Raw genomic sequence first — 10,425 nt, 5'->3', positions numbered from 1 at the left:
GTCCCCGCCCCGGGCGCGGACACGCGCAGGCACCCCGCGTCACGCGAGGCCGACCGGGCGCACGCGGGGGCTGCGCCGGGGGACCCAGGATCCCCGTCCCCCCGCGCCCCCGCTCCGAGAGCCGGTCGGCTTAGGACTCGGCCGCGGCCGCGGGGCACCCTCTACCCCTACCCGGGCCCCGGGGCCAGCGGCAGCTGGTCATTGTTCGAGCACAAAGGGCCGGGCGCCAAGGCGGCCGCCCTTCCCCCTCGGCTTCTTCGGTCGAAGCCTCCCCCGCAAGACACACTCTCGGGCTTCGGAGTCCAGAGCTAGACGCCAAGGGTCGGCTGCCCCTCCCCCGCCCCAACCCCTGCTACCGGGACCCTGCGCCCCAGGATGAGTCGGGGGCCGAGGCTCGCGCCGGGCCTGCCCCCCCACCCCCAGCGGTTGGTGGAGGAATATTTGGACTTGCGGAGGCGGCGCCACCTGGCGGCGCATTCGGTGAATACACTCAGTCACCCCCTCGCCCTCCACCTTGGGGGCCTCTACACGACTCCCCGGCCCTGTACCCTCTCCTGCGCGAGCCCAGGCCTGTCTCAGGCGCGGCTCTCTGCTCCCCAACCTCCCCTCAGAATCATTTAAGAAGGAGGTCATTGCTGGGAGAGAGGCGCAGCCCCTGATCCCCCAACAATCACTGGGGTGAGCCGGTCCAAACCTACACCAGCCTCGCAGCTGACAACATTCCTCTGCCTTCTCAGGGTCGCAGATATTCTCACCTTCTGGCAAACACCACAGTTTTCATAACACCCACACGACCTTTCCCACATGCAGTCCCACGCGGCCACAATCACACAGTCTCATCCATCACGTGGTTCCACACTCCTTTCCATAATCTTTCAGGCCACCGCACACACAGACATACTCCGTGTCACAAACCTTGTTGTGCACAGTCTTTCACAACAACTCAAAGTCCTTACTACCGACTCACGATCTTAAATAGGCTTCCTCTCCTAAGCATCTTTCACACATTGGTGGTCTCATTCACAGTCAGACAACTTTCATAAACAGTGAGTTTCACAAACATTCTACCACACAGACTTTCCCGGAAGGGTCTCTGTGCCCCAGTCAGGTCAGCTGATGCCTACACCCCTGGGCAAGAACAGCTTCCCACCCCCTACTTGCAACCCCACCCCCAAGGCCAAGGCCTGCCAGAGCTCCTCTGCCCCAGGAAGGAGCATCCCCCCCTTCCAGGCCACAGCCCTGGCCAGCTCTCAGCTCTATTTTTAGCTCTATGGAAAGGGTTGTTTTTCTTTCTTTTTCCCTGGAAAGGGAGACATAACCCAACTACCCTCAGGCTCATCCCAGACCCTGAGCCTTACAAGAACAGACTGAGCCCCCCCCCCCCCCAGTAGAGACCCCCTCCCCTGGCCTTGCCCTGATCCCAGCCTCTTGGGGCACCAGGAGCCTCCTCCCCTTTCTGGCAGCCAGCCCAGAAGCTCAGGCAGCAGCTGGGCTCAGCATGTGTGTAGGGGTGGAGGGTGGGGCGGTGAGGGAGGCAGAAGGCCGCTGCCCACTCCCTCATTCCCTGAGGGAGGGGGCTCATCCTCCCTTCTAGGGGAGGGAGATAGGCCCACTCTTGTATTTAGGGACATTTACCCTCATGCATTGTCCGGGAAAGGGCTCCCACCCTCGCAGGAGTGGGCTTTCTGCTCCTACACTGGGGGGAAGAGCTCCCAGTTGTGCAAGGAGGGGAGTGGTAGGAAGGGGACCCACTAAGGCTCAGGCAGCTGCTCCCTGGACTGGAGGTATGGGGCAGGGGCTGCTGTACACTGCCATCAAAAATAACTCCGTTCTTCGATACCTTCAGGGATGAGGGCACCACGAACATGTTCCGGTGAAGGAAGGAGAGGAGCCCAGGTCACCCCACCCAGTGCAAGTCTCCAGTCCTGCGCTACCCGGACTCCAGGGGGCGTTCTGTTCCCACTTCTGTGGGAAGGTTTAACACTTCTCTGGAAGGAGAATGGAATACTGCTCGGCTGGAGACCTTGCAGACTCGCCCAGGACTGGGGAGGGAGGTCCTCGCCCTGATGCGCGGGTGGGGGAGCACAGCCCACTTGTCTGCGAAGCGATCACGTGCTGGGCGCCTGTTTACGTCTAAGTCTTCACCTGTGGGCGGCCAGGAAGCAGGAACCTCTGGAGGTGTCCCACCCGGCCCGTCCCCGTCGGCGGTCACAGGGCAGCCCTTTATCTCCAACCCCCGTCAAGTGCGCGACAGCAGAGCGCTCTGTCCGCTGGGGGGTCCGTGCGGGCCAGTGGCGCTGCTCCAGGGACTGCAGGGGTAATCTATGGGGCGCGTCCTTTCCTGAATGCACGTGTGTTCGTGTGTCCCAAGTGCGTGGGTCTGTGTGCGCGCGTGTGTGTGCCCGCTGGTGTGAGTTTGTGTCGGTTCCCTGTTCAGACTCCTCGCCTGCGCCCCGCCCCCGTCGCCCAGAGTGGGGACCCCTTTCTCACTCCAGTCCCCGGCTTCCCCAGATCGGGAAAGTTCGCTCCGGAGCCGGGATGTGTGGAAGGCTGGAGTTCCGATACCTCCGTGTCCCCACCACTCACCCAGCGCCACCTGCGCCGCCGCTCCAGCTCCCGCCCAGCTCCTGCTCCAGCGCGGGCACCTCCTCGCCGCAGATCCGCCGGCTCCCAGCCAGCTCCGGGCTCCGGACTCCGGGCGCCCGCCTGGCCGGGCCTGGTGGAGCGGGGCGGGGCGGGGCGGCTGAGGCCGCGCCCCCGGCCCAGGAGGGGAGTGGTCTGCCCAGCACCCCCTCAGCAGCCGACCCGGTATCCAGCCCCGCAGTAGCTCAACGGTGGCCTGAGGCTGCTCCGCTGGCCTCCGACTTCACAGCCTTCTGGATTTGGCTTTCGACCTGGGAAAGGGCCGAGCAGCACGTGACCGAGAGCTAAACTACCTGGGGGCCCTAACCAAGTTGGCGATAGGGCTTTACTGCCACCTGCCCGGCCCTGTGGGGAGCCAAACCGAGTCCACTCTCGGCTCCTTCCCTAGGCACCGGGAAACCCCCTAGGAAGCAGACAAAGAAGGCTCAGGTTTCACCAAAACAGACCCCGCCCCACCCTCGGGTCAGAGCTGCCCTAGCACAACTACCTTCCCCCTCCCCTGGAGTAGGTGTCTGCCCAGGTGAGTGTGCTTGCCAGTTCTGGCCCCCCACAGAGCAGGGGCCAGGCTTCCCTTAGACTCATAAAGTTCCACCCACAGGCACAAACAGGAAGTTGCCTTGTATTGCAGGGAGGCACCTAGGGCTCCCTCCCTCCATGGCACCCGAGGCGGCCTGTGGGAAGGCACAGACTGCGGGGTCTATAGGTATCTGGGCCACACTTGCAGCCTGAATACTTGGGCAGCGGGAGCGCAGTGAATTTAGTCCCTTCTCAAACCCATCTGCAGTAACGAAGCTGCTGGAGGACTGAAGCTGCCCCCCTCACAGACAAATGTGACCCGGAATCTGAGAGAGCTGCAGATCCAGCTGGACTCTGCTTGGCCAGGCCCTTCCTGAATGCTCAAGGAGATTCTTAATACCCAATTGGACATAGGCAGAACCAGGGTAATTTGACTTAATCTGCTCTGGTTGGGTACAGGGACAGTGGCTCCCAGGGATTCCCCCACTGCTTTCTAGGCTCCTGGGACTCTTGAACATACTTTGGGCTAATCTTGATGTGAGGAGTTTAAGACAGGGGTGCAATGGAATGTGTTTGTGTAGGGGGAGGGCTGGGGGAGCATTAGCTTCCCCTGCCCCCCATCATTATTCTCGATTGTGCCGGGCAGGGAGTCTGCTAGGAGAGTGGGGCAAGACAAACAGGCAAGTGTGTGTCTGTCCCTCTATCACCAATTCACAGGGACCTCAGAGATTTCCTGAGAACTCACCGGGAGTTCCCAGTAGATCAGAATGTGGGATGTAGAACCCACATCCTTAGAGGTAGGACTGACCTGGTGGTGTGCATCTGGAAGGCATGGCTGACGTTGTTATAGACCCTGGATGAGGCCTAGACCAGCCAGCGGCTGGGAATGATTACTGCGGGATTAGGAGGCCTGGCTCCAGCCAGTCTGGGAGACCCCCAAGAAGGGAGGCCCTGGAGGAACTACCCCCTCCCTCCCCCACAGGTTCTTCCCCAGAGAAGAGCTTTGTTCCAGGGTCTATTTCAGGAGTCAGCTGTAGCCATAGTTCTCACACCCAACAGACCAGAGAGCCCAGAGCCTTCCACAGGGCCCCAGAAGCCCGCTTAGGTGGACTGGGGGAACCTGATAAGGCAGCCCTGCCTGGAGGGAGCAGGAAACCTCCGCCTACCCTTACAAAAGGCTTCTCCCCAGCTCCCTCAGGACACCTGGCAGTCTGACCACTCTTGCATGCAAATCTAAAGGGAAAATAGGGCTTAAGGGTATCAGAGGAAGTGAGATGGAAAAGTGCCATCATTTAGAACTATTTTTCACAAGTCTCTTACATGACAATCCCCTTCAGTACTTGTTAAAGACATGAAATCCTGTAACTTTTCTCAAACCTCTAGAATCAGAAACATCTGTGTGTGTGTGTTGGCGGGGGAGGGGAGTAGGCCCTAGGTTCTTCATTTTTAAAGAATCCTAGGAGTTCTGACACATACTGACATAAGACAAACACTGAGTGTACAAGGATGAGGAAAATGGATGGGGAGTCCAATAAGAAGGCAGCATGCGGAACCCGCACTCAGGTCAGTGAGTGGCTCGTATCACTGAGGGACAGCTGGTCAGGCAGGGCCTAGACATGTGGCCCAGTGACCCACACCTGTGCCAGGAATCACATGGAGATCTTCAGGGAAGATAAGGATAAAGAGACACCATTCTGTCATCCCTAAGCCAAGAAGAGGTATAAGGGGTTGTGTGGGTGAAGGCCCTTTAATGCCCGTTTCCTTGGGAGTGCACAGCTAAGATTCCCTAATGAAAGCAACAGGAAAATCCAGTTCTAGACTGGGGAGACACCTGGTGGACAAATAAGAAAAAACACAGAAACCAAGGCAATGGAAAAACCGTTTTCAGTAAAACTAGAAAAGGCTCTACAAAAAGTCATGACTTTCCACCCCAGTGGTCTGAGGTGACAGAATATGGAATCTGTGTCCATGTGGCAGGCACTCTGGGCTCCGCTTCCTTCCACGGCTCTCTGGCCAGCTTCCACCTTTGGGGCCCTGATACTACAGGGTCAAGCACCTAGGATCCAATCAATGGTAGGAAGTGCCACCTCATGGCAGGGTCCAGAATGGGCAACAGAGGAGTCTGGTACCCACCATGTCACCCTTTGGCTCCACAAGCCTAGGTTTGAGTTTGGCAAGAAGTCCTCTATTCCCTTCTACGTTCAGGGGGCCTGAACCCACTGCTTTGAACTCAATTTGCTCATTCCCACCTCAGGGCCTCTGTATCTCATTTCCGCTCTGCTTGGATCCCTCTTTCTCCAGATGTTCACACGGCTCAATCCTAGTCCTTTAAGCCCCATCTCCGATGTCCTCTGCTTAGAGATATCTGTTCCGACCTTAATCTACACTAGGCTGTACGTATTGCCCTGTTTTCTTTTCTTCGTGGTGTATCTCACTGTCTAAAAATACGTTTTGTGTTTGTTCATTATTTCTCTTGTCTTGCTTATCAGACTGCAGGTTCTAGGGAGGCAGGGAGCTCATCTGTCTTGTCAGTGCTGTATTCCCAGGACCTAGAACGAAGCCTGGCACACAGGAAGTTCTCAAGTCTCTCACTATGGAACTCTGCCCTAGGTTAGGACCCTCTGTGGAGGACCCCTAGCTTAGGCCCACAGGACAGAGGTAGTCTTGGCAGAGGGCTAAAAAAGTCTATGCCCCTGCCTGTCCGGCCAGGCTCATTTCAGTGTCCGGCTCTGAACGGCCTTCACCTGGAGGGCTTGGAGGGGTCTGGCTGGCAGGGCTGGTGGGCCTGATCCAAGCAAGTCTCAGAGTTCTGGGGCACAGCCCCCTTTTTGCCAGAAGAGGGCTTTTTGGTCGCTAGCCCATTGTCATCCTTGACCTTCTTGAGCCGAGCCTTGCTCTTTGGTGGTATGGAGAAGGTAAGAGAGCTCTTGTTGAATTCAAGTGGGAAGACACCTACGTCTCCATCAAAGCGGTTCTTGGACACCTGCAGATACCGTTTCCCTGGACCAGTTACCAATTTCCTGTCCTGTAGGATCAGAACGTTGTCCGCTTCCTGGCTTGCCTGGGGGATGGGGGCAAAAGGAGGAAGGAGCAGTGAGAAGAAGATATATGAGAAGTAAAAAGGAAGGTTGAGGGTCCAGGGAAGAATGGCAAAGCCATGGACTACTGACCACAACCTGGGGCCACCTGAATCCTTCAGTTCCTTGACTACTCACTGCTGCCGTAGATTCTGTACACGCCATTCCCTCTGATTGTAACACTTTTCCACAGCCCACCACCCCACTCAACCCCTGCTTCTTATCACTCAGGTCTCTATCAGAATGTCACACTTTAGGGCGCCTGGGTGGCTCAGTCGGTTAAGCGGCTGACTTCGGCTCAGGTCATGATTTCGCGGTCCGTGAGTTCGAGCCCCGCGTCGGGCTCTGTGCTGACGGCTCAGAGCCTGGAGCCTGTTTCCGATTCTGTGTCTCCCTCTCTCTCTGCCCCTCCCCTGTTCATGTTCTGTCTCTCCCTGTCTCAAAAATAAAACGCTAAAAAAAAAAAAAATTCAAAAAAAAGAATGTCACACTTTATCAGAAACCATTCTTGATCCCCATAAACAAAGAACGAACCATCATCTTCCCACTTCTGTGTTACTCTCTTCCCTAGCTCCATGTCTGTTCCATTGTGGCACAGTTTGTGCTCCCCACCCTGTATGCCCTGTGCCCAGCCGGCCTGCCATGTAACAGGCACTCAGTGTACCCCTGGAAGCTCCAGGACTGGGCTGGTCCCGCTGCCCAGAAGGCCCTCCCATTTATTCAATTATTTAGCACTTACTGTCTGCCAAAACTCAACCTAACCTTTGTTGACACCTCCTCTCCCCAAATGGGTGAAGAAGTCTCCCCAGATGTCCCAGGCTGACTCAGACGTTTCGCGGCTCCCCCAATGCCTGTGTTGCCTACTGTAGCTCTTATCATACTGAGTTATAATCACGGTCTTGCTATTTCCCCCACTGGATGATGTGAGCTCTTAGAGGACAAGGAGGGCAAAGGACCAACTATCATCAGCCTTTATATTCCCAGCACACGTACTCCTCATGTCATGGCCCCAAGGCAGCGACAGCTGTCTCCTGCCTCTTCTAAGTGGGCAGTCAAGATGATTTAAGGCTGAGTGAGGGCCATCCCTGGTCACACCTGCCCCCTCTACCCTCCTAAGCTTGGGCTCCTCTAAAAGCCACTCACTTTGGCTGAGCCAAAAATGGACGCTGTCTGCAGTTCCTTATCGTCATCCTCCTTCCGGGGGTGAATGACCAGTGTCACGTGGCAGCTATTGTCTGTTGCAAACTTTCGAAAGGCCCCGACGATGTAGTCTTGAGCTGCAATCCTGCCCCCACCCCAACAAAGTGAAGAGGTTATCGGACACAGGCAGAAGCACAAGAGCATACACACACTCTTGATTCATTCGCATCTCCCCAGGCCACAGACCCACACTACTTCACTCTACCCAAGAACTCACACTTAGGTTCCTCTCCATACTTCCCACTGCCACAACCCACACGTCTGTGAAGGCAGAAATACACACAGGGTGGTGTGTACCGGCACACAGGTCAGAAATCAAGAACGCAGCGTGTGCCTAAGGGCCAGCTGCCTACGAAGACACGCGTGTTCAAGTGCATTCCAGTTACACAAGAGGGTGTCACCTGTCTGTGGACAGCGGCTCGTGCCCCATCATGAACTGCAGATTGTCGATGACCACATGACAAATGTCGTACACGTATACTGCATGTTGCATTGTGTCTATCACAGTCCTGGGAAGAGGAAGAAGCAAGGAATTCAAGAGTCAATTACAAGCAGTCTCTAGACCATCCCAGCAGAAAAGCCAGCATTCCTGAAAATTCTGTTGGGGATCTGTTCTCCTGCATTCCCATGCTCTGAAAACCCTCGGCCTTGGAATCTCACCTGATGCTCTGCTGCCCATGGAAAGTCATGAAATAGAGAGGCAGGTCCTCAAAGCGGTCGGCCCACTCATCGTATTTGTCCAGTTGCTCTTCTAGCCGCCCCACAGCGAACTGTGTCAGCATGACCCGGGCGAGTCTCACGTTGCTGATCTCAAAGCTACCCCATAGCGTGTTTACCCCCTGGGTACACAAATCCAGGGCATACTCACTGATGAATGTGGTCTTCCCACTGCCTGTTGGCCCTGCAGGGGGTTGAATACAGACCTGGGTAAGGGAGGAAAGTTCTACCCTTAAAATTAAGACCCGGAGCAAGGGTTTCAAAGTTGGGAGAAGCCTCCTCTTTAACATTTGCCATGGCCCAAACCCACATGCGTTTCATCACCTGATCCTCTGCCTCTTACCCCAAGAAGTGATTTCCCAAGGCTCACCTGTGAAGACTGTCAGCTCGCCCTTCCGATGTCCCTTCAAAAGACGATTGAGGTCTGGGAAGCGGTTCCAGCGGATGCCAGCTGCCTGCTCCACATTTGACAATTCTCCTAGCACCTCCTCCCGAAGCTGCCGGAAAGACACGATCGACTTGTGCCAGGCGGGCAGGGCGGTACGCAGAATACGAGAAAGACTTAAGCCTCGGTTCAGGGCCTCCAGGGGCCGGGGCTGCCGGTCTCCAGGCCGCACCAAGGAGCATCGCTTGGGATTCAGTTTTCGGGCAAACAACTTGGCAGCTTCCCAGGACCGAAGGTCATCTCCTAGCCAGAGCACAATACGTCGAAACTGTTCGAGGTAAGGGAGCAAGGCAGGGGGTAAGCAGGCTGTTCCTCGGGGTAGGGCAAGGGTGGGCAGCCCTGTGGATTGGTTCAAGGCCAGGCTGTCCAGCTCACGACTCGTCAGTACCACCTCAACATCTCGACGACTGATCAGTGGTAATCCAAACAGATTACGGTAGACCCCAGGCCGGGGAATTGTGGTTTCCTTGTAGTGCACTCCATCTCCCTGGCCTTCAGCGCCTAGTAGCTTCAAGCCTCGTAATCCCAGACCTCCAGGGGAGAGCCAAGGGAAGACAAGGCTGCGAGCCGGCCGCAAATACCGCACATTGAAACGCCTGAGCGTGTCATCTGTCACTCTGGTAAGGCCAAACATCACACGAGCCAGCTGGGCCTCCTCCGGCTCAGGCAGCTCCCAGAGAGGTACAGCTCGGTCCCAGATCCTCCGGACCTCCTCACTGTCCTCCACATCTGGGGCCTCACTGAGCAGGACTCCCTCTCTGGCCCCATCTCCTCGTCCCTCCACACTGGCCTGGAAGTCTTCCCAGCTCCCCTCTGCTAGACTGGTCATGCAGAGAAAGCGGCCTGTGGTCTTGTCAATGAAGAGGCTGAAGGAAGCAGTAGCACCATTCTGGTCCTTGAGCGGCAAGGCCTTTACAAAGGGGCTGGGTGCCCGCAGGCAGCTGTGGCCATCTTGGAAGGGGATCCCACGTGCCCGCAAATATTGGCGGATTTCAGTTGCAGTTACAGGCAACACTGGTACCTCCAAGGCTGGGAGAGCCTCCTTCCTGTACCGTCTTCGAGGAGGGCCTGGGGCCAGGCTTCTGGGCAGGCCCCTGCGACCCATCCACTCCCCACGCAGCGGCAGCAGGATACGGAGGGGGTACCCACCTCGAAGGAGTACCCACATTCCTAGTCAAACCGAGGAAGTCACTACTTGAAATGCCTTCCGTGCCTTGTTCGGGGGGCCTTCGCTAGGTCAGACCCCAGGGATCCTCGGCGCAGCACTCTACAGAGCCCACTGGAGGTGGTTTCTTTCTTCCAACTTCTCCCTCATAAACATCTCTCTGAATCCTCTTCAGCCCCTGCGCATTGCTACTTCACATCTATGGCCATCTACAGGACCCTTTCACGTCCGTGGGCTTCTATCTGGCTCTCTGTCTCCATGGCCCTGTGCAGCCACCTCACCTCTACGACCCTCCACACTGCCCCTCACCGCTGTGCCTTGTCTAGATCATCTCTTTACCACTCCCGCCCCTCCGGGGGATCTCCTGGTCGTCCTCATCTCTACCGCCGCCTGAGCCCTTCCTGGCCTCAAGGCGCTAGCCCCCAACTCGAGGCTCTCCTCGCCGCTCCTTCCTTCAAAGAGGACTCACCACAAGTAGAGCGCCACCCGGCGGCTCCCGCCGGTCCCCGCGCTCACCTCGCCCCCGCGCCCGGGTCCTCCCTCGACTCTACTGCCAAGAGCTGTGCCGCTTGCGACCGTGGCCGCGCATCACCACCTTCCTCTCACCCCTCTCGACCGCAACGTGGGTCACTGTCCCACGCCCCGGGCCATGACCGCGGAAG

The 10,425-nt window shown here is 57.1% G+C and overlaps 2 protein-coding genes across 3 annotated transcripts in view; both read right to left on the bottom strand.

Annotated features, from left to right (window-relative positions):
• The window catches only part of LZTS2 (leucine zipper tumor suppressor 2), a 10,444-nt gene extending 7,732 nt beyond the window's left edge, over window positions 1-2,712 (bottom strand). The window contains exon 1 of the mRNA XM_040486204.1: window positions 2,587-2,712. The gene's annotated coding sequence lies outside the window, so the exon portion shown is untranslated. The remainder of the gene's footprint in view (window positions 1-2,586) is intronic.
• Window positions 2,713-5,020: 2,308 nt separating this feature from the next.
• Window positions 5,021-10,422, bottom strand: TWNK (twinkle mtDNA helicase). Of its 2 annotated transcripts, none has more exons than XM_040486201.1 (5): window positions 8,524-10,422; window positions 8,305-8,359; window positions 7,838-7,945; window positions 7,380-7,521; window positions 5,021-6,220 (listed from the first exon to the last, which is right to left on the bottom strand). In XM_040486201.1, the coding sequence occupies exons 1-5, from the start codon at window positions 9,764-9,766 to the stop codon at window positions 5,900-5,902; spliced, it is 1,869 nt and encodes a 622-aa protein (XP_040342135.1). In that variant the 5' UTR covers window positions 9,767-10,422; the 3' UTR covers window positions 5,021-5,899. The 2 variants fall into 2 exon arrangements, with proteins under 2 accessions (XP_040342135.1, XP_040342134.1); XM_040486200.1 differs by having other exon boundaries at window positions 8,097-8,337; window positions 8,524-10,420.
• Window positions 10,423-10,425: the final 3 nt, after the last annotated feature.

Source organism: Herpailurus yagouaroundi, unplaced genomic scaffold (assembly GCF_014898765.1).
Source record: "Herpailurus yagouaroundi ecotype Mexico unplaced genomic scaffold, PumYag 163, whole genome shotgun sequence".
NCBI classification, from domain to species: Eukaryota; Metazoa; Chordata; class Mammalia; order Carnivora; family Felidae; genus Herpailurus; species Herpailurus yagouaroundi.
This window is presented reverse-complemented; position numbering and strand designations above follow the sequence as displayed.

What these genes read in the sequence shown, in the direction of transcription:
- TWNK (XM_040486200.1), bottom strand. Translation starts at nt 9,766, where the DNA reads ATGTGGGTACTCCTTCGAGGTGGGTACCCCCTCCGTATCCTGCTGCCG. An exon ending in CATGGGCAGCAGAGCATCAG is followed by an intron (nt 7,946 to 8,096) that starts GTGAGATTCCAA and finishes TCCTCTTCCCAG; the next exon opens with GACTGTGATAGACACAATGC. An exon ending in GAGCCGCTGTCCACAGACAG is followed by an intron (nt 7,522 to 7,837) that starts GTGACACCCTCT and finishes GGGTGGGGGCAG; the next exon opens with GATTGCAGCTCAAGACTACA.